The 27839-nt window shown below is 41.9% G+C and overlaps 2 protein-coding genes across 5 annotated transcripts in view; both read right to left on the bottom strand.

Moving 5' to 3' along the window:
• kif13ba (kinesin family member 13Ba) overlaps nt 1-16064 on the bottom strand; it is a 60089-nt gene extending 44025 nt beyond the window's left edge. For 3 of the 4 annotated variants that reach the window (XM_061814795.1, XM_061814797.1, XM_061814798.1), the window contains exons 1-2: nt 15332-15965; nt 2111-2204 (exon numbers count right to left, since the gene is read on the bottom strand). In XM_061814795.1, the coding sequence (XP_061670779.1) occupies nt 2111-2204; nt 15332-15401 (164 nt within the window). In that variant the 5' untranslated portion in view covers nt 15402-15965. The other variant, XM_061814796.1, reaches the window with a different exon arrangement.
• Nucleotides 16065-20067: 4003 nt separating this feature from the next.
• Nucleotides 20068-27839, bottom strand: part of LOC133498223 (AT-rich interactive domain-containing protein 3B-like) — a 102042-nt gene continuing 94270 nt past the window's right edge. Inside the window, exon 9 of the mRNA XM_061814791.1 lies at nt 20068-27670. Coding sequence (XP_061670775.1) covers nt 27474-27670 — 197 coding nt within the window. The 3' untranslated portion in view covers nt 20068-27473. The remainder of the gene's footprint in view (nt 27671-27839) is intronic.

Genomic DNA, 27839 nt, shown 5'->3' with positions numbered 1-27839 from the left:
TTGTCTGCCCTCAGTCTTTCTTCCAGGCCGAGGCCTCAAACTCTGTCTCAAATATTTATTTGTTTTTTTGCTCCACCAGTCACAAGATCCTTTTTTCCGACACAGATGATTTGTAGTCTGGCTGTTGATTTAGCCATCTCATTAGGGATGGAGGGGTGATTAAACCTTGTACCCTGAAGAGCTTTTGTGGTTCAGACTGACGTTTAAAAAAAATATCACTGCACTGGGAGAGCGCTGTAACGTGCGTCCCAGAGTAAGAGGTGGGCGATCAGAGGAATACAGATGGCACAATGAGGGGAAAATGTGACTCATACATACACAGTTGAAACCTTTTCCTTGTAAAGGAAAATATGATGGCTTTTAGAAATAAATTTATTTTTTATGATCAATCTATGAGGTTGGACACAAATTATTAATAGCAACTCAGGCGTATTTTACTGTTCCACTGGCCGTTTGGCGCGGCTCTGCTGTAGCATCCTTTTTGCAGGTGTCATATTGTGAGTGAAAAACATAGCTTTGGTTCATTGTTGGCACTTATTTTTTCTGGGTTAGAGTATTATTATAAAAACAGCTGACATCTTCGAGTATGTTTCAGAACTGAAGCCGTGACGATTGGTGCAGGTGCGCCAAAACGCTGTGGGGTCCACCAGCCACTGCCAGTACTTAGGGTGGCCTGTGCTCCTGTGGCGGTGCGCCACGTCCACAGCAGCCTCCGAACCCCACTGAGCGCTACAGTGCGGCACACTTCGCTGAAGTTCATTGCCCATGGTTGTTAAGCACTCAAGTGTTAATGCATCCTTCTCTCTCTCAACATTTGTGTCAGCTGCTTCCTCTTCACCACAAAAAAGCCACACTGCTTACATCTAACCATTATGTAAATTAGGCTGAACGCACTCATATAGTACTGTATAGGACACGAAATGTTTGGCCCAATGGCAGGTGAAATTGCCTAATTCCCTGTGCCACACGAGCTCTCATGGCACACTAATGTGTCACAGCATAGTGGTTGGGACACGCTGTAGTAAACTAATAGGGAAGAACAGCAATGAAACTAATACACTGTGACGTCATACAAAAGAGTTATTTGCTGAAAAACGTTTAACCATGCACTAGATTTAAGCCCCTTCCAGGCAGCATTAAACTGCCAACTATACCATGAAAACAGGAAATCAGAATGTTCAAGCACCGAGTTTATCATCTATTTTGCAAGGTGTAATTTGCAATTGTCTCAAATATTTCCTCACAGCTAACATTCCACACACAGGAGGGAAGTGAGCCACCCGGCCGGCTGAAGTTGGAGAAAACTAAGGAGATTGTTGTGGACTTCAGGAGAGTGCACTTCTAGCATGCTTCCCTGAACATCAACAGTAGTGCGGTGGCGTGGGTGCATAGCACCAAGTTTCTGGGAGTGCATGTCACTGGACCAGCAACTGCTCATCACTGGCCAAGAAAGCTCACCAGCAACTTTACTTTCAGCATAAAGCTGAGAAGAGCCAGAGGCCCGAACCTCATCGTGTACTCATTCGAGAGAGGGACAACAGAGATCATCCATACCAGCTGCATCACTGTGTTGTATGGAGCCTGCACCACATCTTGGCACAAGACTCTCCATCACATACTGAGAGGAGCTGAGGTCATCATTGGAATCACTTTTCCCTCCCTGCAGGACATTTACAGCATCCACAAAGCCCTCCGCATAGTAGGGGATGCAACACATTCATCTCACAGCCTCTTCAGTCTGCTGGCATCAGAGAGGAGACTGTGGAGTCTGTGAACCAAGACCAGCTGACTTAATGACAGTTTTATTCATCAGGCTTTTAGGAAGCTGAACACTCTGCCTATGCTCCCACTACTTCTCTTGTCTTCTGCCCACCTGAACTCTGAACCCACACATACAAGCGTAAACATACACGCGCACGCACGCACACACCCTTCACATTTGTAAATATCTTGATGTGCCTTGGTACTCTATGTTGAACATGTCTCCCTATCTTTGATATATGCCCATTTACTATATATTTATAAATCTGAACAAGACACATTAACAGTTACAAATAACATAGAATAACAGACAGCTGAGCATAACCACCATGGAACAAAGTAAACATACCTGGAGTCGCCCTTCCCTAAGTTGCCCAATGCAGGATGGAGGACGGTCTGATTCTTCACCATCTCCACCACGCACTTTGCATTTAATTCCTTTTCTGTGGATAGGAGAGGACATGGTGTTAAGATTAGCACACTGGATGCAGATGCAGATAGCGTTGGAAGATGACCATAAATGTAACTATATAACCCTAATCTATTTTCAGCCGTGCACATAATATCACAATGATGAATGCAGTGTCAAGCCCAGCTACTTGTGTCTAAGAGGCGCTACACACAAAATTTACCACTTAAAATGTTTTTACCAGCTACAGACCCAAGACAAAGTAATATTATATATATATATATATATATATATATATATATATATATATATATATATATATATATAGCAGTGAAAAAAAAATCTGGTGTTCATGACAATAAATGTAACTTCTTCTAAAAGGGCTACAGTCATGAAATTGCTGATTTTTAGCATGTTATTAACGAAAAAAACGGCAGCCAATATGGGCCCATGCGTTTTTTCACCACAAAACATGATTTTGACGTATACAGCTTTTTGTAACGCCGCCTTGAAATTCCTACTCTTGTACTTGTTCGGCGAAGATTAACACTTCTGCGTTCATGCTAGCTTGGGGCAGACAAGTAAAAATAAAGCATAGTCAAGTGTTGAGCAAAATGGTTTACAGTTCAACAACAGCAACTCTAAAAGCGGGCTGCAGTGTCTGAGTTCTGTGACGTCTGTGCACAATTTTTCATTGATACAGACGCATATCCCATTGCCTTTTGTTTTCCCTGACAGCCCCACGATAGGATATCATTGTAAAAATGCATGACAAGTAGAAGGATTTTCCAAACTTTTGATTTAAACTTTGGGGGTGCATTTTATACATGGGTGCACATTATACGATAGAAATTACGGGTATCTATCCAGGAATCCTTTAAAGTGGGCCTGTCATGAAATGGATGATTTTTGGTATATTATTAATGAAAAACCCACAGCCAATATGGCCCCATGTGTTTTTTTCCCCACCACAAAACATGATTTTGACATATACCGCTTTTTGTAACTCCCGCCTTGAAAATCCTCTCTCAGGGATTTGTGTTTGAGAAGAAGCAGGAAGTGACGTAAAGGACAGAGGCGCCCCCAAGTGGACCCGTTTGTTTCCATTAGTTTTACCTCCGGGAAGGTAGCTCCTTGTTCCTTCACATTAGCCGAAATGCCGGCTCGTTGCATTGCTGGACATTACTTGAACACTCGGGAGAATGGATTTACCCTTCATAAGTTTGCAAGAGACCCGGTTCGTCGTGAAAAATGGATTTGCACAGGTGCAAACAACGAGAGCTTTGTGGGTTCCAAATAACAGGGAGGTGTGTATACAGCTACTAAAAAAAATAATAGCTTGGGGTGGACCACGTAATCGGTCTCTCATAATGTAACAAAAGATCCGCGTACGAAATATGTCGATGTGCGCGTCAGACGGCGTCAGGCTGCTGCGTCGCTTCGCGGACGGCGGGGGCTCTGAAGAACCCAGCCAAGAATGCCTCACTCAGCTGCGTGCGCGCAGTGAAGCACCCCGTTGTTCATCGCATACTGCGGTGGCTATGAACAACCCCTAAACCAACACGGCTCGGCTCCATTATCAGCTACCACGGTGCCGAAAATGAGCCACACCAGCTGAGGCGCTGCGTTTGGCAGTCACGGCTTCTGCGAAGGGTGCGCGTCGGGCTTTGACGAACCCATCTGAGAATGCCTCACTCAAACACGTGCGCACAGTAAAGCGCCCCAGCTCGACGGTGTTGTTCATCCCGTACTGCGGCAGCTATGAACAACCCCTTAAAGCAGCACGGCTCGGCTCCGTCATAAGCCACACCGGCCAGCTGCGATGGCTCATTTCCGCCACGGAAGTGGATCGGACTGGGATGCGGTTTGGCCGTGATCGCATATCATCTGAATATGGCTTGAAATAGTAGTGTAATATTGCCCCGGACATTGAAGTGAATAATGTTATATGTATTTCTCATTACAATATCTATTTTAGAATGCTTACTGTGATGACACTTGGGCTTTAATATAGTTGATTATATATGGTCTTCTTAATATAGTTGATTGCAGGGTTTCCAGATACCGATAGAGACCGGGGAACTATTTTAAATTGCAGAAACAATGCATAATGTTTATTTTAATATAATGTCTCATAGGTCTCCATAAATAGATACATATATGGTTCTAACATCTTTCCCTTTCAGATTGTCCCATTAGGGGTCGCCACAGCTTGTCATCTTTTTCCATGTCCACCTATCTCCTCCATCTTCCTCTCTAACACTAACTTTCCACAGGTCTTCCCTCACAACTGCCATCAACCTTCTCTTTAGTCTTCCTCTCGCTCTTTTGCCTGACCTCAGCACCCTTCTGCCAATATACTCACACCTGACACACATTTTCCAGGTTGTCGTAGTAGGATAATTTCCTGATTGCATTACTCAGGCTCAGGTTTACGCAACCAGAAGTATTGAAAAGGTTTAACATGTACGACTGTTGGTCTTGACTGTTTTATGAGCAGTCAGGGGAGGGGGTTAGGGTGGGTTGTCTTGTACCACACCTGATACAACAAAATCTATTAGAGACTTGATTATCAGTCCTTGGCTGACTTTCATCACAGGGTGTAAAAAGGGCTTAAACTCAACCCAATTGCTGGTATTCGAAAGGGGTCAAACAAGGCCTGTGGGTCAGATCCAGCACACCAGTTAATTTTTTAGTGATCCATGAAAGCAAACCATGTGTCAACGTCCATGATTCTTACTAAAATCTGTGCCAAAATTCTGAATTGTACTGTGAGGAATACAGATATTGCAAGCATTTATTGTTTACAAAATTCCTTTTAACAGTAATTTCAACAGTAGTCTAATGAAGTCTCCCTAATCTGATTCCAAAACAAGTTCATCAATTTGTTATGTACATGTAATATGCAACATTTTTTATGGGTGCACATTCAAAACCATAACCACGTAAACAGAGATTGATACCCCTGACTCCAGTTTAATGAACCCAACACCAATTGAAAATCCTCTTGGGAAAAAAAAAACAAAGGAAAAATGAACTTTCACCTCACAAGTAAGTTGTTAGTTTTTAACCAGGTTAATCAATACAGCAGGACACGAAGTGGACATGACCCTGAACTGTCTGCCTACCCATCAAATGTTACATTACACAAGGTAAATTATGAGTATATCTATTTAGAAAGACACTTGACATACAGACATTCAAAGTCCAAGCATAATACTGTACTCAAAATAATTGCTATGAAGGCTAGTTGAGAAGAAAGAGGTGGGGTCTGTTTCCTCCCCTGAGCATACCTTCCTCTTGAATTCATTGATATGGTTTAAATACTCCTTCTATCCTACTCACCAGTTATACGGCATACAAGACATGCATGAACAAGCTCAGATGGTAATGACTTTTTTCAGTAACTAGTACAGTATTTGAGTGATCAGCCCCAATTGCTTTACGGAGGGGTGGGGATTCCTTGGTTTTAATACAGTCCCCACAAAGACAACATTACAAACAGTGGGCAATAAACTAAGACAACTCTTTGCTGAGGAGAAATTTGAGCTGGTATGGAAGGGTTAAAAAAAGGTAAGAAATAGTATGTCTGCTTTTAGAGGCAAAAAACATGACTTATTTGTGATCATTTCAGGGTATAGTGATAAAATATGAAGGGCCTGATGTCAAATGCAGCACAAGTGAAGGAGGGTCTACGGTGCTGCCTGTGAGTTCTCACGCTGTGCACGTGCATGAGAATAAGATACATAATTTTGACATAGTTACATTTTACAGCAGGGAGATGCTCAGTGCTTTGTTGTTTATTTTGACCAAGGTGAAAGGTATAGTTTCACAAGTGTGTCATCCAAGAATCCTTTAGAGTTTATTGAAATTACACTATCCATCTTCTGGGCAAAATATTATCACCGAAAGGGGATCCTCTGTTTATCAATGGAGTTAATTCCCGTGACGTAACCTGAATTTGTATGAGTGGTAGTAGTAGTGGTATCTCCTTCACCTACACTGATCCACCTTGGTCTGTAACCATACTGGGCAGACCAACCTTTTATGTAAGTATCAGACCCACCTTAGTTTGACACTGAACCAGACCTGCATTGATTGGAATTGTACCATACTGGAATCACCTTGGGTTGGAACTGTAATGTAAGGCAGCCAATTTGGTTTGGAACCATAACTGAACCCAGCTTGCTTTAGGGTACTTGAGTTCAATTGGAAGTATGAAAGCATTGTCAATGGAGTCCGGCTTCCACTTCTCACTGACCATTTCTCTCCTGCATTGGTTTGACAAGTAGGGAGCTAGGGTGGGAAAGCCAATTGGCAGTCACGCTGTTCTTCAAAGTGCACAACCATGAGAATGCCGAGGCTCTTACGCAACATTAGCAAATATTCTCTCCGACACACTCCCTTCCTGCCTTTGTCCCACTTTGCCAGCCACACAACCGCTGTTCCTCAACGTAGATTAAATCATTCTGTGCAATAACTACTCTGTACAGCATGCAAGCTTTTTCAAAACCACCTAATCACAGTGGAACTTCCAAAAGTTAAATGTCCCACAAGTTGAACTTCAAACAAAACATCTAGAAAAAAAAAAACTGTCTTGGAGTCTAAACCGTCATCATCAGAATCTTCAGATAATCTCAGAAGAAATCAGATCAGTAAACATCTTAATAGGCATAAAATTGGGACACACGGTAACTATTGGGACTAGGGATCGCAAAAAACGGCTTACTTTCATAATCTGTTTTAACCGAACACCTTTAGCAAAAAAACAATTAACCGGTTTTAAAATCGGAACCATTGTGGTGTTTACATAATTCACCCGCGGGACCTTAAGTTGGGGTGCGGGGTTCCGCACGGACTGTTTTTGTTGTTGCTCTTCCAAAGTGACGAGTTCACAGAGTTCCCGCCGTTATGCGAGTAGTGTTTTGATGTCTGCCAATAAAACAAGTTTTGTTCCTGTGTCCGGCACTCCGCCTCCGACTCCTTTTCTCCGGCGCTACACCATCGATCGTTAATTTACTCTGCGGTAATGGGGTAGTTTGTATACAATATTGACAAACAAGTTTGTTGAATGTGGCTTCCAACAACGCACTCGTGTAAGTTAAATTTTTGTTATTTTTTTTGTAAAAATGTTTTAATGTTAACATTCTTGAAAAAAGTGGAAATGATATTGAAAAAAATAGCGCAATGTGGAATACCGGAACCGGAAGAAATTATTGGAAATTTTAACCGATTTCAAAAGTCTGATTACTGTTTCGGTATTAAACAATCGAAAACCGGTTATAACCGATTAATTGTAACAGTTTGCGATCCCTAATTGGGACTGATAATTATTAACTAATAATGGGAGATAATGACTTATCAGTCAGATATCGAAAAATAAAATGGACCGATATGTCGCGGATATGATGGAACCTATTCCAGGTATCTTCAGGCGAGAAGGGGGGTATACCCTTCACTGTTCGCTAACCAATCGGAGCACATCTATAAACAATCATTTTCACTCACAGTCACACCAACGGGCAATTTAAGAGTTTACAATGAGTGAATATTTTTGGGATGTGGGAGGAAACCGGAGTACCCAAACAGGCACAGGGAAAACATGCGAACTCCAGACAGGTGGAGCTGGGATTTGAACCTCTGTCCTCAGAGCTGTGAGGGAGATATGCTAACCATTCGCCCACGATGTCACCTGGAACAGTTTTGCATTTTATTTTTCATTATTATGGTGTTAATTGAAAATGTAGCTAACACACACACACACACACACAACACACACACACACAACACACACACACACCAAAAAAAAACGAAAAAAAAAAAAAAAACACACAGTTTAGGGGACAGATAGAGTGGACCAGGGTACTTGGGGTGAGAACCACACCAGAACAGTGAGACATTCTAGATATGTGAACACAAGTAACTTTCCAAAATTATAAGTCATCTGCAGATGGGGGCACTTGGTGAAGACATGCAATAACTAAGAATGAGTTAGGAGGACAGAAAAGGGCAGACAGTGAGGGAAAAGGAGTAAGGCAGTGACATATGTTTTTTAGTGCCTAAACACATGTAAGAACCTCTGAGATGTTAGTATAACCTGTATAGTCGCTATGATAGTGTGTATATCAAACTTAGTGAATAAATAACATACCTTACCACATTAAGATGAAGCAAATGAAGTCACACAAAGGTAGTTTGCAGTTTAAAACGAAAAAAAAAAAAAAAAAAAAAGAAAATTCAGCAACACTTAGTATCATACGTTAAAACTGTATGAACTGACAGTTGAGCTTTATGATTTTTCAAAAACCATCCCTCTCTGGCCTCCACTTACGACGCTAATTTAAGTGCAATTATTTAAAACTTGTCACACTGTGACAGAGAACAGTTCATTAGAGCTTGTCGAGACAAGAGTCTTGACTGAACGTGTTAATCATTTTCTCATGCACACAAGCAGCGACATGCTGCAGTCTCACTGTCAGTATATGCAGCAGCTTTATTTTTTTATTTGTTTTTACCTTGAGGTTAGCAACAAAAGTTTTGAAATGGGCATTGGATAGGTCTTGAGGCAAAAGAAGGATAGATGTACAATTCCAGTCTCGTATGTGTTCATCTATATATGAAGGATGTGGCTTTGCCAGATGCAAACGCAGAGCAAGACTACATTCAAATCTTGCTAGCACTGTTCACACAGAATGGACTGTCTTCACCTTGGAAGGTTCCACTGCAACCTTCTTTGTGGCTTTTTCCTCTTTCACCATTTCAAGAACGTGCTGATGTTTCGACATTAACACAGAAGGTCCGTTCAAGTCAGAAGCGTTCCGGGGTGGAAACGTGGAAACTGGTGCTGCTTCAAAAGTCCTCCCTCCTGCCTTCAGCTGCACTGTCAGTCAACAACACGCTTCATCAGCCACTTAGTCTCGTGCTCGACGCAACTTTTTGTGAACAGTGAAGTCAGATTCACAGCAACCGTTAATTTGTGATTCTCTTTAAAAAAGTCGGCATGCTTTCAGGATAAAATATTCAGAATAAAGTGAACATGTGCGAGCCTGTGAGTAACAAGAGCGCATAAACATTTTTCATTGGAAAACTCAATGGTTGAACAATTTGGACTTTGGTTAAAAAAAACAAACATCTAATTAATGACAACATTACAGCTATTGAAGTGGTGAGCATACTAAACTTTCACTTTTCAAACGAGTCATTGGCTATTACCAAGAACTGAATAGCTTGTTTAAAAATAGATCAAAATGTGAAATTAAAGTAAATCTTTTGTGAGCTACTTATTTCATAAAATGAGTGTGTGAGTGAGCGAGTCTGATTTTTGCTGCTTTGTAACAAATCAGGTGGGTTAATTTACACTATCCTCCACCCATACAATAGGCCGGCTTGGTAATGAAGTGTTGCCCTCCCCAGTAAAAATACAATGCATGCTTTTTCCTTCACAGTTGCCTTGTCCTACCCCTGGTCACATGCAAATGAGCCACTGCCCATCCAGCCACTTCCTCCGGTCTCCTGGTAAAACAAGACGGTACAAAATTGACTACCAATCCTTCCACAATCCTTTAGATTTGTTTTAACAATTACAGTATTTGGGGGCGAAATGTATCCAGTTCACCCCAGTTATTTTCGGGAGATAAGCCCCCAAAACCTTTGAAAAAGCAGGGATGAGCCACCAAGAGGGAATTTATTCCTCCCAGAAAAGACAAAAACAAAGAAAAATGGGGGATAAAAAAAATGAATTGAGAGAAGGGGGGGGTTATAAAATTTAAAAAAAGCCTATCGGTTAATCTGTGGGTGCCATACCACGAATACACAGCGCTCCACTATAGTAGATGATTTATGTTGCCGTCAATTTCTGTGGTTGCAACATAATCCAAATTTTTACACAAGTCGGCACATGACACCTTCCATTAATAACCTCCACATACGCTGTTGTAAAGTTAGAAATACAGAATGCATTTAAAAAGAAAAAAAAAACTCTTCCAGGCCATAACATTAAAGCAAATTTTAAAAAGTATGGTTGTTATTGGTGGCACGGTGGTACAGCTGGTAAAGCGTTGGCCTCACAGTTCTGAGGACCAAGGTTCAACCCTGGCCCCACCTGTGTTGAGTTTGCATGTTCTCCCCGTGCCTGCGTGGGTTTTCTCCAGTTCCCTCCCACATCCCAAAAAACATGCAACATTAATTGGACACTCTAAATTGCCCCTAGATGTGATTGTGAGTGCGGCTGTTTGTCTCAATGTGCCCTGTGATTGGCTGGCAACCAGTTCAGGGGGTACCCCCACCTCCTGCCCGTTGACAGTTGGGATAGGCTCCAGCACTCCCTGCGACCCTTGTGAGGATATGCGGCAAAGAAAATGGATGGATGGTTGTAAATGAGCATGCCTTCTTGTGATGCGTGACGATGTATTCATATGCAAAGCAGTTTGTTGTGCATATGTAATCTCAAAATGGCGGATGTCTGGACCACTCTAAACCAAAAACCCCTTGTACAGGGGGGTTATGTTAGAAATTTTGGAGAAAATTGTCAGTGTGCTTAACAGAGTCATTTTTACTTCTGGTGTCTGACAAATATTCAAAGTTGCTTGATCATTGGAAAATTAAGTGTGACAAACATCCCAATTTAAAAAAATAAAAAAAAATAAAAATCAGATGGGAGCAAGCGGTTTTTCCAAATCACTGTGTCTTACACATATAAGATTCCATGTCATATTCAACTTTCAACACCAGAAAAATATATTAAAAGGCTAAAAATCACAGAGAACATAAAAGATCAATTTTAATGTTTTAACTATACTCAAATGATCTTCAGAATAAGTTCAGCACAGCAAAGTGTGGAAAAAGTGAAGGGGTGTGAATACTTTCTGGTGGCACAGTATGTACATGAATGAGAGGTGGACAGAGTAAAGTAGGGCTTGGGAGGGTGAAGGACTTTAAATACTTGGGGTCAACAGTCCAGACTGGTGAGTACGGTAGGAAGTGATGAAACGGGCCCAAGCAGGTTGGAACAGCTGACGGGAGGTGTCTGGTGCGTTATGTTGCAGAAGAGTCTCTCTGCTAGGCTGAACGGCAAAGTTTATGAAGCAGTGGTGAGGCCAGGATGTACAGATTCGAGACAGTGGCACTGAAGAGACAACAGCAAGCAGAGCTGGAAGTGGCAGAAAAGAAGATGTTGAGGTTCTCCCGAGGAATGAGCGGGTTGGATAGGATTAGAAATGGAAGAGCGCCAGGAAAGCTTAGATGCTTGGAGACTGAGTGCAGACTTCAAAATGTTTGGACACATCCAAATGAGACATCGTGACTGTAATGTACTAGTAGAAGGATAATGAGGGTGGAACTACCAGGCAAGAGAGCTGGCAGAAGGCCAAGGAGAATGTTGATAGACATAGTGAGGGGAGACATTCGAGCAGTTGGTGTTCAAGAAGAGGACACGGGAAATAGATTTACATGGAAAAAGATGACACGCTGTGGTGACCCCTAACAGGACAAATTGAGACGAGGAGGACTCCTCTCCAATCTCATTTGCTGACTGTTACATCACTCACCAGGCCAGGCCCTGCCTTTTAAAGCCACACATTCAAAGTCAGACACACTTCAGTGTAGCACGTTAAGATGTGGGGAAAAGATACCTGCAACACGCATGCATATTTCATATGGGTATTGCTACTTAAAAATGTAACATCAATCCCGATCCAATTACTCGAACAATCGATTCTAAAAATATTTCATACCACCCAACCCTAATAGTAATTGTTCCCTTCTTATGACACAGCGCAACGCGATGGCGTATACAAGCCAGAACACACAAGTCTCGATGACTCAATGCCAATACAGTAATGGCCACACAGTAAATCTGTCAAAAAAAAAGAAAAAAAAATACCAGAAGGTTATAAAAATAAAGCAACCAAATGAAAAAATAAGTACATCTGTAACTGAGCATGGATTATCATGGTAAGCACTCTTATGATGCCCACCAAACTACCAGTAAGTTAGTTGTGCGCATTTCATTGAAACCTCGTAGGTTCGAGATCCCACCTTTGACATTTTTCTAGCATTTCCTCTCTACTTGGTAAGGAGTAGGACCAGCAAGTGTGGGCAACATAAGGTTGGACCGAGATTTCACCAGGTTCCCCACGTGACCGACTCCTTCCTGGCAATTTGATTTAAGACCAGAGACTACGAGATGCACTGCTGGAATGTCTCGACACATTGACTCAGTCACTTGTTCAGCCCTGGCTGACAGTGATGCCGCCTCCTCGACTTCACGTAACTCCCGTTTTGGCAGCTAGCCAGTCACAACGACCTAAATCGGCCGATGTGATTTCATGAAGACAAAAGGGGGGCGTGGCAGTCATAAAAGTGTCATCTCCGCTACTCCCCGGAGCAGCTGTTCCTGCCGATTTACTAGCAATCGTGTGTCAGCTGTGTTTGGCCTTCTTTTGAATTAGACACCGTTCACAAAAATGGACACTCAAGCCACATCCCCACACATTTGCAGGCTGTCAAGTGCCTACCAAAGCAACAGGTGGCTCTGTAAACTTGGGCTAGCAATTCCAGAGTATAAACCGTATGATGTATTCTCAATATTTTTCCACTGCTAATATCTTGCTATTGTATGACAATATAGAAACTGAAGAGGGAAGGACATCAATGATAAGAGATGTAATAATGGATGGCAGGATTAATCGATTATATGGCCTGATTTTAATTAACGTGAAGAATTAGTTTTCTTTTGTCCATAGGATCCGCTTGCTGACATGCACATCTCTAACTTTTATTTTTTTTTAACAAGTGTCTAATTCTCACTAAGAAACATGAGCGGAACCATTTTTTTACATTGTTTTGCGTATGATAAGAAAGGAACTTGGTGGAAAACAATAACTAATAATGGCCAAAGACATTAAGACACGTTGCTAAAGCATAGATTTACCTATGTTGGAAACATTCAACACCAAGTTATGTGCTTCCAAGCCCCAAATATTTTGCCGAGCTTGCCTTACTTCACCTTAATATCGCTACATGATTTAAAAAAAAAAAAAAAAAGAGCGCAAGAGAAGTGGGACTCAAGTACACAAGAGAGGAATTGCTAACCATCAGAGAGCCTTCTTCTGACTTTTTTTCGACAACTCTCGCCAATTCACTGAATTTTTTTCCAGTTACTAGTCGGCGCGCTCTCAAAGCCTCGAAATCCGGTACACAAGTCCGGGTGCGTTGGCGGGCACATCGTCTAACACTTCCAATGAAAGACTTTGGACGTTCTGCAGTTCACTTGAAAGATTTGAGAATCTTGTAAAATACTGGATTCGTTTATTCTTTTGTCATCAAATTTTAAACAATTAATAATAAATATATTTCGCTTTGCTTCTGATGAACTAATGTACACGTTTTACTTTTTGAAAAAAAAAAATGTAATAAATGGAGTTTGCCTCAATATAAAAAAAAAAAAAAAAAAAAAAAAAGATTCCACCGCCTTTCGTTTTCTGTGTTAGCATACAGGTAAGTGCTCCTCCTTCGTTATTTCTGTCACATAGAGTAAAAGATCAAGGGCACAATACTGTGTCTGAGTCCCATGGTGTGTATATGCCAGGTAGCCTAATAGTCCGTCTGGGCTTGAGGTCCTGTCGGTAGCGTCTTCAATAAATGCAGTTAGAAACATAATGTCGTCCACCTTGCCCATGTATGAGTAAAGGAGCTCAGGGATCGAAAATGGCCGCCGTTCGAGGCAGCACAATGGGTGATGTCACGTGAAAATAAACCCACATTTACTGAGATTTTGGGGTACAATAGGTAAAGGACAGAAGGTGTAACTGCCTAGCATGCTCGCTCCCGACTCCATTAAGAGTTCTGCTCAGCCTCTTACAACTGTTTTTATAATTCCTTTGAAATTCAAGTCATTGGGTTCTTCTTCCTGTGCGGTGCACTTATATACATTTTGTTCTGAAGCCCGACCTTGAAACCACGGTACGTAGCCGACTCTGAATTTTGACTTACCGTTACACTCCCAATAAAGAGGCACAAGATTCCATTAAAATGAACACTACTTGACTTGGAAAAGCACGGGTGACATATTGTGGCATTTTGGCCACGGGTCACGGGACCAGCTGAGTTGGCACTCTTGAGTCATAACAGTCGGGATAATGTGAGCACTGTCACTGTAGCATTACTCAAGAAGAGGGAGAGTAATTTCAAAATAATTTTCCCCCCACTTTGATTCCTGACAACATTTTCCATTATGTACATTTATTGGCAAACTGGTCAGGTTGATGTTAAAACGTCATAAAACATTGCCAGGATAGGTCAAAGGATTTGTAAAGGTCACAGGTTGCCACTGGAACAGATGATTTCTACTTTCACTTTTTAAGATGGGTGGGGACTCGGGGGAATCATTTCAAAAAGGGCTTATACATTATTAGTCAGCCATCTTTGTCACCACTTGATAATCTGACACCACACCGGTTGGGAATCACGCGTGTGTGTGTGTCGAGTGGATGCCCTTTTAGACTTGTGTGGCTGTTAAGAATGCTAAAATGTTACAAGAAAGGTTCGACGATGTCCAATACTGTAGTTCCACTCGCTCTGGAAAGTACTCTTTCTATAATGCAGTATTTGCACCTAATAGATAGGTTTAGAATTAGGCCATCTTGTGTGTCACAAGAGGTCAGAGAACACAGGTGATAGGTGCAGCGTTAGGTTTTTCTCTATTGTTAATTTATCAGATTGGTCTAAAGACTGCGGTGACGTCATTGGAAGCCTATCCATACTCCATCATGTCAAAGGACATACTCTATCGTTTATTCCCGGTACTGTGTTTCCATCAAATAATGAGTCAAAGCTATCTATGCCAGCGACGTTTCCGGACAGGCAGAGCAATGAAATGCTCTCTTCCACTAGATGGCAGAAGGTACTCAATTATTCCGTGTTTTCACATCCCCCCCCCCCCCCCCCCCTCTTGTAAAATGTGTGCCTTTGGTGGGTAAAGATCGGAATCACAGGCCGAGCGAGATCTCGCTACATGTAACCAGCCTATATTGATGCATAAACTTCAAAAAATGAATAGAAACACGACAGCCGATGACGACCAAACTTTGAAGGAGGTAATCACTCTGACACAAAGTGGCGCAACTGTCAGATGGTGCTTAAGGAATGGGCCGTGTCACTCACCTCTCCGGTTCATGGGCCGAACGCGGACCGCCACCTTGACGTTGGAGTCGTCCAGGCTGGGCTCCCCCATGCTGCCTGCGTTTAGTCGAGCGGATCAGCTCGTCCTCGGCGTCACGATCATCCAAGTATCGAAAGCCCCGCTGGCTGTTCCGCTAATAGCTAGTTTCGCCCGACTCTACAGCTGCACACACCGGTCATGACTACGGGTGTGTGCATGGAAATGGGGGGGGGGGGGGGCTCACAGGAAGCCTTCTACTGCAACTTCATCCCTTCCTCTATACATTTCCAATCCACACAGCCTGGAAAAGAGCACTTTAACAGTTAAAAAAAAGGTGAGGAAAGGCGTGGAGGTAGGTGTTCAAGCGCATTTAGCACACCAGTAGCTACGTTGACAGGCAAAAAAACATGCTAGCCAAAACGAGCTCAGGAGACGCCGAAATCGCCGAGCAGACCCGGGAACGGGAGACCGTCATTGTTGTTCATTTCCTCGGTAACATCCCCACACGAAAGTTGTTTTGCTGCAAACACGACACAAAGGAATCGCACCGTTAAACAATACCGAGGAGCGACAGGGAAGCCAGCGGAAAAAAAAAGCACCGCCCGCCCGGCGACGACGGCATTCCCAAACACGCGTGCCCACCCTTTTCTTCCTCCTCCGCCTACTGTGTCAAATTGCACTGCCGCCTCAGCATTCCGACTTCCGGGTCTGCTCTCATAGACTTCGCAATAAAAGTATAAGTAAGCGGAATAAGGGAAACTATGCTTTAAACGTTATATTTATTTTTACTGAACGAGATGTCTTGGGGTTTTACAGTCCCCAGGTGCCTCAATCATTTAAGTGACATTAAACAGCAAATTAAGTTCATTTTGTACATTTTAGTTTAAATTTAAGAGTTTTTGTGCTCCTGAGGTGACAATTTAATTCAGTTTCGTACGTTTTCATTCTGACCGCTGGTTGTAATATTTTGACCTATTTAAATTCCTTTGAATTTCATTTGATACAACGTAATTAGAATTAATTTAATTTTGAAACCTGTTTGTAATATTTTGCTAAACAATTTCGATTCAGTTTAATTCACTTAAATAAAATGCACTTTAACTGGATGTAATCTTTAATAGCTTTTTCAATATTATTTAGGTGACCTATTTTAAGGTAATTAAACTTTTTTACCATTTTATTTGTTATTGTTCCTACTATTACTTTAACTAAAGTTGATTTAATTTTTCGAGCTATCTCTAGTACTTTGTTCACGTATTTTAACTGGATGTTTTTTCTTTTTTTAGCAGAAGTTCCTTTTTTTTTTTTTTTTTTTTTTTTTTTTTTACTCCCTAGAAATTTATCTTGGGCCTTGGCACTCGTGTGTGGAAATCACACGCGTTTTCCTGGCGGGACACGCACCGCTGCACTATGATTGGTTGCTGTATCTGGTAGGACACGCCCAACTACTGTCATACGAAAAAAAAAAAAGGTCTGTTATTGTGATTGAAGTGAGCGGTGTTAATATGAACCCCACTGACCCCAACTCACCAATTGGAAACCTAAACTCCTAATCCATAAAAAAAAAAAAATCGTACGAATGTGATACATATTTGGCATGGCCGTATCTTCACCCTTGCGTGGCCGTCCCACGAGCCAATCACGTCGCAGCTGGGCGTGTCTTGCCACGAACTCGCGAGGCATTCCTAATATCGCCTCCATCACCCCACTGGTGACGTCATCCTTACGCGAGTGCGGACCGGAACGGTCCAAGATAAGTTTTTAGGAAGTCAAACATGTCAACACTGCTGAAGGAAAATATCCATGACGATTTTGAAGCTATTTTTTTATTTGATAAGTATATATCAGACAGTTATGTTTGGTATAATATAAAAGCAGATGTTGGCTGGACCGAAATCCATCAAATCAGCAGACGCCACAAGCATCAAGTGAAGAAACATGACACTTCCGGCGTCAGATTTCAAAATAAGGGGAACACAATGTGACGTGCAACGGCCTAACATTTAACTGATTATCGTTTAACATTTCACATTCAATTATCAGTGGGGCATTTGTAGTGGCTACATAATTGACACGAGACAGGGCAGCAGAACAGCGGTGAGATGTGCAATAGGTTTATCAGAAGATTTTAAGGTGGGGGTAGGACTGCATCAGGGATCCGCGCTGAGCCCCTTCCTGAGCGGAGGAGGAGGAGTGAAGCTCCAGAGAGAAGAGATGGCGAGGGTGGACGATTTTGAAATATTTGGGATCAACAATACAGAGCAATGGAGAGAGTGGTAAGGAAGTGAAGAAACGGGTCCAAGCGGGGTGGAACAGTTGGCGGAAGGTGTCTGGTGTTCTATGTGACAGAAGAGTCTCCGCTGGGATGAAGGGCAAAGTTTATAAAACAGTGGTGAGGCCGGACATGATGTACGCATTAGAGACGGTGGCAATGAAGAAACAACAGGAAGCAGAACTGGAGGGAGCAGAAATGAAGATGGTGAGGTTCTCGCTTGGAGTGACCAGGTTGGATAGGATTAGAAATGAGCTCATTAGAGGGACAGCCAAAGTTGGATGTTTTGGAGACAAGGTTAGAGAGAGCAGACTTCGATGGTTTGGAAACGGGAGAGTGAGTATATTGCCAGAAGGGTGCTGAGGATGGAGCTGCCAGCCAAAAGAGCGAGAGGAAGACCAAAGAAAAGGTTGATGGATGTTGTGAGGGATGACATGAGGACAGTGGGTGTTAAGAGAGGAGGATGCACGTGATGGACTCAGATGGAAAAAATGACACGCTGTGACGACCCCTGACGGGACAAGCCGAAAGGAAAAGAAGAAGACATAAATGACAAGAGCGAAAATGTGAAAACACAAGGGAGAAAATTTGAGAATTTTTGAAATTGTGTCTTTGCTCACATCTGTTGGTCACTTCTAGTTTTGTATGCAAATCAAGCAAAAGAAAAGTCAATAAAGATGCTTAAATAAAGTAAAATAAAAGGACTTGCTTCCGGTATCCATCCATCCATTTTCATACACGCACACCAACCAAGCCAGACAGTTTCTTCTGCCAAATACCCTTTCACCTTCTTGTCATAAACCAACTCCCCAACACTCCTGGCCCTTAATATGGTGCTCATCGTTATAGGTCCCAGCATTTTTCCCTCATTTTCCGGGTCTGTCATGACAAACCCCATCAGGAGGGATTTTCATTTGTTTTTTCTGCCTTCTCTTTGGTCTTCCTCTCATTCTTTTACTTGGTAGCTCCATCTTCAGCACCGTTCCACCAATACAACTCACTCTCTCACCTCTGGACTTGTCCAAACCATCCAATTTTGTTGACCCCAAGTGTTTGAAGTCGTCCACCCTCGTTAGCTCTCCTCCCTGTCGACTCACCGTTCCGCCTCCACCCCTCTCATTCTTGCACCGGCCTCCACCTTTCTAATTGTTGACCTTCTCTGTACTTCCCCATCAACACCATGGAGGCAAATGATGCATTTTCTAGGCATAAAACCATGCTCCTTCTCACAATTACATCTGTCCTGAGTCTAGCCTCCGCTCCTGTTTCCCATAACTTAATGGTGTGGTTCATCAACTCTTTTTTTCTTTTTACTCTTTTTATTCTTGTTATTAAAAATGGGCACCACCCCGGTTTGCCTCCATTCCTCAGGCATCTTCCCCCTTGCGGGAATTCTTTTGAACAATCTGTGAAAAAAAATCCACAGGCACCTCTCCGAGATGCTTCCATAACCTCCACAGGTACAGATACCTCCATCATCCATGCCTTTCTAACGTCCCCCTAACTAATCATTGCCACTTCCTGGTCCTTCCTCTTCTACTCTTCCTTCTCTCTCATTATCTTCATTCATCAACTCCTCAAAGTATCCTTTCCATCCATCAGGCACCAGTTAACACATTTCACCATCTATCCTTAATCACGCTAACCTGCTGCACATTCTTACCATCTCCATCCCTCTGTTTGTTCTTTTAACCTTAGAAAGTTACCAGCCACCTTGGCAGATGGTCAAAAACGCCAATTCAGAACCCTGTTTTGATCCAATGATGGTCGATTTTGATATACAGGTGTTTTGACATTGTTGTAACATAAAATAGTGAGTATCACCTTATAGAAATTATGAAACTTCCTTGATGAGACTGGCGCTCCTTATTTCCAATAGCAACATACTGTGCAACACCAACATAAAGACCTAAAGAAACCTAAAGAAATTCACTTCCAGAACAATTTTTCAAAATCAGTTTGAATATCCATATTTTCAAGATTTTGTCAAGAACATGACTGAGGTACAGTTATTACAGTACATGTTTGTAAAACGATGAAAAATGTCTGCATACTGTTCAATTGCACAAAAATCATTACTTTACGTAACGTAATCGTGAATAAATTATGCCTTCATTATATTATTTTATTGCATCAAAATTAGATTGGTGGACACAGTTGTGGCCTGGATCAAAGTGTATTACATTTTGCCGAGCCATCGGCTGTGGATTAATTCACTTTTTTTTTTTTTTTTTTACCACTTCTGTTTCCAACCTTCATAAAAAAAATTAATAAAAAAATCATCTTAATCAGATCTCAAAATAATGCCGCCAGCTTTATGTCAAAGGAGAACTGGAGTTAAGTTCGTTAACAAAAAAAAAAACACAAATATGCAATTTTGTGTGTTTAAGAAAAACAAAAGAGCCACAGGCCAGGAAGTAAGATATAAAGTAAAACTTTATCATGACATACAAGTTTAAAGCCCTGAGAACCACGTCTTTATATTACTAATCATATGAACAAAAGTGAATGTGTGAAAACCACTTTGCCAAAAAGTGCTCCTCTTAAATACAATCAGCACAAAAAAAACAAACGTTTCAACAAGCATTCACCGCCTTTTTGTCCACGTTCTTCTTTTTTTCCTTGTTGTTTGAATCAAAAGAGAGAAAAAAAACAACACTATTATATATATTTATATAGAAGTCATATTATCATGTCCGTATAATAATAACAGTACAAAAATATGCACAAACCCCACAGTTGAATGAATATACGGAGCATTGTACAAGCCAAAGACGACATCAAAGAAAACCCATAAATGAGGTATCTGCTAACCACTTTGCATAACGCGCCTGCATTTTTTTCTCCCTTTAATATTTTTTTCAGGTATGTGATAATCACTTTGCATAACGCGCCTGCTTTTTCCCCATTTGATTTTTTTTCTTTTGCATTTAAACAAAGATCATGTTAGTTCTTAATCTTAAAGCTCATTTAAATCCCCCATTTTTTTTGATGTGCACAGAATCTGACAGCTTTCTGAGTAACAACTAGCTCAGCTGCAGTTACTGACAACAAGACCAAAAACAACAACAACAACAAAATAATAATTAAAAAAAAAAACCCTCCCAAAATGAAACAGCAAAAAAAAAAAAAAAAAGTCAGTCTTAAGTAGCATCGAGGCGAGCGGCAGCTCCGCCCATCTCTTTGATGCTTCCCTTTAGCGTTCACGCAAGCTACGTTGAGGTATTGTGGCGGGAAGAAGCGGGTTACATTTTACATGATGTCAGAAATGTTACGATACCAGGATTCATTGACGACAGATACACTGGCTGTGTCCGATATCACGCACTAAACCACTATTGAGCGCACTTTGTATCACACCATTACACCATTTTGTAGTGGTGTCCGCACGCTTCGTGAGCAAATTCAACGGCCGATGTCGCGCACTCCAAATTCCCCACAATGCATAGCAAAAAGTCAAGACCGACTGATGGTCTCTCAAGGGGCCGTGATGTACCATAACGCATTGCGTCTTCAGAGAAGAAGCGCAAGAACGATGGGACTGAATCTGTCGCAGATGGCAGGAGTGAAATATTTTTTGGGATAGAAATGTAACTGTACAACAAATCTTGGATTGTTGGTATTTTTATAGCAATGTACAGTAACAATGTTTTTATAATGTGCAACATTTTTCTTTCAACCCACCGCAACAGCCTACTTCATTATTGTGTGATGTCATTAAAGGAACGCCGTGCAGCGTCCAAATGCTGTTTTTATATGAAATCTGATTTATGAGCTCACTATATAGTGCAACCCCACATGGGGAGTAGGGAGTGGTGAGCGAATGAACGATTTCGGACACAGCCATTGAGCTAGCTCTCGAAGTCTAATGCTAGCTACACTCTTGGCGGCGGTATCTTCTAAAATCGGAAGCGACAGCACCGCAGAGTCTGATGTCGCGTCCAAAGCGTAAAGTGGCATCACTCGCACGCACGTTTATGCATTAGCTAGTCAGCTAATGCTAAGCGTTGCTAGATCAAATTCCAGATGGCAGGAAAGACACGCTGCCGCCATTTTGTTGGATTGTGTGCAAGCTGGGTGTTTATCAGTAGCCAAACTGGAAACTAACGATCTCAATGTGGAAAACGTTCACATTTCAGTTCGAAGAAAGAGTTGCTGGAATTCTTTGGGAAGATTGTCAGCAAAGTGGGCATGTACCACTGCCAATGATGCCAAAAGGTACTGTACACTCACAACAGCTGCGTGCAGCAGGTCAGCTAGTGGGAAGGTTGCTAGTCTGAATCCCACACAGCAGAAAAGAGACAACCAGCAGCAAATTGGGCATTTAGAAGTAGATAGACCTGACCTCCATGAGTGCTAATGATGCTAAGGTCGATAGCGTAACAATCAATTACACATTAGCATGCAGCTATGAAGGTAAGTTATTTATTCGAACCCTAAATAATGGAAAAGAGCGTGGCATTTTAAAAGATTGTGATCAAACTCAGTTTATTGGTCATTACTTATTCTAACCCATGTGGTGTGTGTTTTTCCACACACTCACATACATTCTAAATAGCATTAGCACTCAGCTAGTTAGCTAGTGCAAAGAGGTCTCAGTTTGAATCCAAGATAGCTGAAAGGAGTTAGTCGCTAATTTTTGGTAGACTGCCAGCAAAATGGGGGTCTTCTAGAGCTAAATTAGACCCATACGAACACTAAAGATGCTAAAGAATGTTGCAGAACGAAATATCACTTAAAAATTAGCATGCCCCAAGTCGGCAACTGGGAAGAATTGCTAGTTAAAATCCCCAAAAGATGAAAGATGGGTAAAGACTTTTGGCGGGGTGTCAGCAAACTGGAAGTACACCCACGCTAAAGATACTAAGTTCTGTAGCAGAACCTGACGATGCAGACATACAGTAACACTGCCGCCTAGCTCGTCAGCTGGCAGGAAGAGTTGGTAGTTGAAATGCCACAATGTGGAAAATACTGTAGGTGTTTTAGTAGGATTGTCAGTAAACAGGACACGTACCAACACGAACTACGTTACATCATGTATACACTTGCATGCAGCAACTAAACAAGCAGGAAGAGTTGCTCGTTGAAATCCCAGATAGCGGATGTTGGCTAGTCACCAAATTGGTGCCTCCCAGTATCCAAAATGAAGCGAATGAAAGTTAATGATGTTAACGTCATTTAAACATGAACACAAAGCAAGTCAGCTACCGGAAAGTTTGTCGCTAAAATTGCAGAAAGTGGGAAAGAAGATGATTCTTGGAGGATTGTCAGCAAACCAAAACTGGACCCGCATAAAATCTAAAAATGCTAAAGTACATTCCATAACGTGTGTTTTGAAACTTGCTTACAAACACACGCACATCATTCATCTCTACGTCAAAAAGCTTTTCCGTTAGCGCCGCCCTTATGGAACCACATGGTTACTACAATGAGTTCCATTCAGCAGAGAAAAGAACCAAGTCCAAAGGGTAAAAAACAGCTCACTAATGAGACATCTACTAGATGCTAGCCTTGGAAAAATTATTCATTTGGTAGAAGCTGCGCGGCACAATATGTTGGTCACATGATGCAATGCAGGCCCTGTCGACTGTGCAACTACAAAAAGGGGCCTCAAGGCAGCATCAAACAATGGTCGCTAGTAGCAGAATACACTTACAGTGTGTCTTTGGGATCATGGTACCTCGTGCAGGGTACACTGGCAGATTCTAAAGGTGGACACGAGAAAATTCTGAATTCCGGATGCCAAACTGTTGGTCAGATGAGTGAACAATGACTGATAGCCTTGAGATCTGCTTTAAGGTCGATGTATTAGCATGTTGTTTGTCCTCAGTAGTAAGGGAATGAATGCTAAAATGTCTTAGCCAGGTGTGTCAAACTTTTTACTCACGATGGCAATACTGGCCCCCTCAAGGGGTCCAATCTGGCTCGCAGGCACTGTTCTTCCCGTTGCTCAAGTTTTAGTTTGTTTATATGCATAGACTGTTATTTTGAAACTCATGCTTTTATTTTGACAATGCACTAAAAGTGGTAGTTCTGTGAGTCGCAGGATGTGACATGACCAAAGCTGAGAGAGAAAAAAGAACGTAGTAGCGGGGCACGCCTCGAATCAAAATGCTGTGAGAGAGTGAGACTTTTTGTGAAGCATAGCCAATCTATGTATCATAATATGTATTGTTTGTTCAATAATTTCATACGGACGTGTTCAGTTAGGAAGGAGTTCCTGAAGTTGATTTGGACATGGGTTCATTCAAGCCACATCAGAGAAATAAATCGTGTGGTGCTGTGGTGGTGACACTGACAAGGAAAATTAGCTACAAAATACAGTCGTGTTCAAAATAATACCAGTTCAATGTGACTAACCTGATTAATCCACATTTTCAGGATATTTTTTTTATTGCTAGGTCAAACAAGTTATCAATAAGTGCAGTAGATTCTCAGAAAACCAACATTCAGGATATACTGTATACACTCTTAAAGCTGTGCAATTGGCTAATTTGTTGAAAGGGGTATGTTCAAAAAATAGTCTGCCGTTGGGTTTACAAACTCACAACTATTTTGTACAAACTTTCTTGTTTCTCGCATTTAGCAGTGTTTTGAAACACAAAACTAAATGTAGTTTTTTTTAAGAACTACTTCACATCTGTGTGGCATGGAGTCAACCAACTTGTGGCACCTTTCACCTTTTTGTTATTCCACTCCAAGACTCCTTCACGGCAATCCACAATTCATTTATATTGCTTGGTTTTGCTTCAGAAACAAAATTTTTTATGTCACCCGAAAAGTTCTCAATTGGATTAAACTCGTGGATTGGGCCGGCATTAAAAAAAAAAAAAAAAAAATCTATATATGTTGTCATTTTTTGGTTGTCTTCCGTTTTCTGCCACATGTCTCTGGTTTTGCTCTCTAATCTGAACGGACTATAATTTTTGGCACCTCTTTATAAGGTTTCCCCCCTCAAATCAAATTTTTAATCAAAGTATGCTGTTCTTCTGAACAATATCTTGAACGACCCACTTTCCTCAGGATTTCAAGAAGAAATGCATGTTCAACAGGTGCTGGCTTCATCTTTAAACAGGGCCCACCTGATGAACGCCTTCTTCTTCTTTTTTGATGACCTCATTTATTGAATGACACAGTTTATTTTTTTTAACACATCTCTTTCAACAAATTGCCCAATTGCACAGCCTTAATTGTGTGTGTATCCTGAATGTTGTCTTTCTGAGAATCTACTGCACCTACTGGTAACTTCTTTGACATGTAGCAATAAAAAAATATACTGAAAAATGTGAATTAATCACATTGAACTGCTGTTATTTTGAACATGACCGTAATTTGATCCATTTCTAATACTTGTAGAGGGTTCTGCTACTTGTGTTGTTTTATAAAGGTTGCATAGTTTGTAGATATAATGTGATCTCGAAGTTGCAACTGTCAATGAAAACACAGATTCACAATACTGTTGAGATTCCACAAATTTCTGTTCAGACATTTGCGATTGCTCATGATTTGAAACAAGACTGGCAAAAAGATCCATCCATCCATCCATCCATCCATCCATCCACTATTTTCTTAACTGCTTATCTTCACGAGGGTCACAGGAGTGCTGGAGCCTATCCCAGCTGTCAAAGGGCAGGAGGCACGGTACACCCCGAACTGGTTGGCAGCCAATCGCAGGGCACATGGAGACAAACAACAGCCACACTCACAATCACACCTAGAGGCAATTTAGAGTGTCCAATTAATGTTGCATGTTTTTGGGATGTGGGAGGAAACTGGAGTGCCCGGAGGAACCCCACACAGCCATGGGGAGGACATGCAAACTCCACAAAGCCGTGGCCGGTATTGAACCCGGGTCCTCAGAACTATGAGGCCAATGCTTTCCACCGTGTTGCCTGGCAACAAGATAATCAATAAATTCAAATATTTCTCAAATGTAGTTGTAATTATGTGCATCCAAAAAGTCTTATTGTCATTATTTATAGTTTATACAGCCGTGGGTATTCTGGTCTAGCCCAGTTGAGATCAAATTGGGTTGGATGTGGCACGCAAACTCAAAAGTTTGACATTCCTGGCTTTGGCTCTTTAAGCATTTCTTTGACATCCTACCAATGTGGTAAATTCTGAACAAGAACTAGTGCGCTAAAAACAAAAACCAAAACGGCTCTCCATACACCTACTGCCCTTTTACAATAAAACTAAAATGTTATTTTTTTTTTTTCCTGCTACGTCACTGTTCTGTATAGCGGTTGGACAAAGTCTCCTTTTTAACTAGATTTCCACATTCAGAGGTAGTATAACAGCCGCAACAGAGGCAATGGTGGGAAAGCGGTGTAAATGTCGCCACCTGACATCTCACAATCTCACCGGTGATGATTTTTTTTCTTTAAATTACTCTTTCCCACATGTGTCACGGTTCTATAAATGACACCACCACAGTATGTTAGCACAAAGCATCTGTCTGCCTTCGGAAGCAGCGTTCGAGCCATAGCAGTGGCATTTTTGTTCAAGCATATTTCAAGATGAGAAGTCCAACATGTTCCACTAAATCTCTTTCATGCCAGCCTGTGATGTTCTGTAATCCAACTGGACAACTTTTTTGCCCTCTGGGATACTAACGACACCTACGTGTAAACAGGGATGCAGAAAGGGTTGGGCACGTATCCGATGCTGATATTTTCACATCCCTGTGTGAAAGTCTTGTACGTTATATTAGGAACTTTTTTTTTTTGGTATCTAGCTGTGCAATAACATACCGACTCTAAAAATCAGTTTATGTGATTGTACGCATGCATCGAGTGTTCACACCTTTTATCTCAGCTGAGAAACCTGCCTTAACAACATTCCTAGCCGAGTTCTCGTCGTGGAAAAGACGCCCCCCCCCCCAAAAAAAGTGTTACAAATGATGTGGGGGGGGGGGGTGAAAGTAGAGGTGTTTGTGTTGTAAAAACCAGCAGCTGTGGCGGCCATTTTGTCAGTTCACACTTCTTGGGGGTGGTGGCAGCGGCTGGGGGCTTCTTCCATCATGACCGCCCGATGAGGTATATGCAGTGTTGCTCTCCTGGGAGAGTCTCATGAGGTATTTCTTTCAAGTTCTTCCATGTAGTTTTTTATTTTGGGGGGGGGGGGCAGGGGGTGGGTCGTGTTTATTTCCTCCACTTCCTGAGAGAGGGATGCCATTTAATTTTTTTTTTTGGATGGTCCAATGTGGGATAGGGGTTTGGGGGTGTCTCATCTGTCCTGGGGGTGGGGGGCATCTCATCTGTCCAACATTTCTGACATGCCCCCACTTCGAGGATTGTGAGTTTTTTTTTTTTTTTTTTTTTAAATCACCCGTGCAGATATACGGCGTCCGTCAACTTCTTGGGGAAAGAATAGCCGACTCAAAAAGAGAAGAAAAGCAAAGAAAAATAATAATCGAGGTTAAATATGGTCAAACTCCTGAGGTAAAAATACACCACTGCAGGTTGGGCGATTTGAGGTATGTTTAAAAAAAAAATGGTAATTCTAAAAACACAAAATTAAATGTAAAGATGACAACATGGCAAAAAAAAAAAAAAAAAAAAAAAAAAAAACAAGGAAAAGAAGATTTTTCAAGTTAAGTTGTGATGAAACCTGTCAGTGGGTTTTTGGCTGCGCTGATTGTGTCTAGCATGTGTGTGTGTGTGTGTGTGTGTGTGTGCGTGTGTGCATAGTTGTGTTGTCATGTTCTATTTTTGGGCTTTTGTGTTCATGATTGGACAGCCAAGAGGTGGACAGGCTTGATGAGGTATTTGTTGTGCAACAGTCTGTAATCTTTCTGACAGTACAGAATATTCATGCTGGGCTGGGGCCTTGGGGAGGAGGGTGTGTTTAGGGGCAGCGGGAGGGAGCGGTTAGGGCGATCCGTTGGAAGCCGGCTCGGCCGAACAGGGGCCCTTGGAGGAGGAGGAGGAGGACGACGTGGGGCTGAGGTTCTGTCTCAGGGGTGCAGAGAAGCCGAAGCCGGCGCTGGTGGAGGCCGAGGTGGCGGCAGACACTGCCGACATTGCGGGCCCCAGCGGGCCTCCCGCTTTCTGAGCAAAGAGTGTTCCTGTAACACATGGAGGAGGGCTTACAAAAACAGTGTGCATCTCTGATGGCTAGTTTGAGCAAGTCATGTCAGCATAGGTTGGAGAACAGTGACGAGGCCAGGCCTCAAAATCTGTTGGTGCTGACAAAAAAAGGAAATGTTGTGAAAATCGGTTGAGAAATGAGCAAGT

Source organism: Syngnathoides biaculeatus, chromosome 3 (genome assembly GCF_019802595.1).
Source record: "Syngnathoides biaculeatus isolate LvHL_M chromosome 3, ASM1980259v1, whole genome shotgun sequence".
Taxonomy (NCBI): domain Eukaryota; kingdom Metazoa; phylum Chordata; class Actinopteri; order Syngnathiformes; family Syngnathidae; genus Syngnathoides; species Syngnathoides biaculeatus.
The sequence above is the reverse complement of the archived record's forward strand: the minus strand, read 5'-3'. Positions and strand labels throughout refer to the sequence as shown.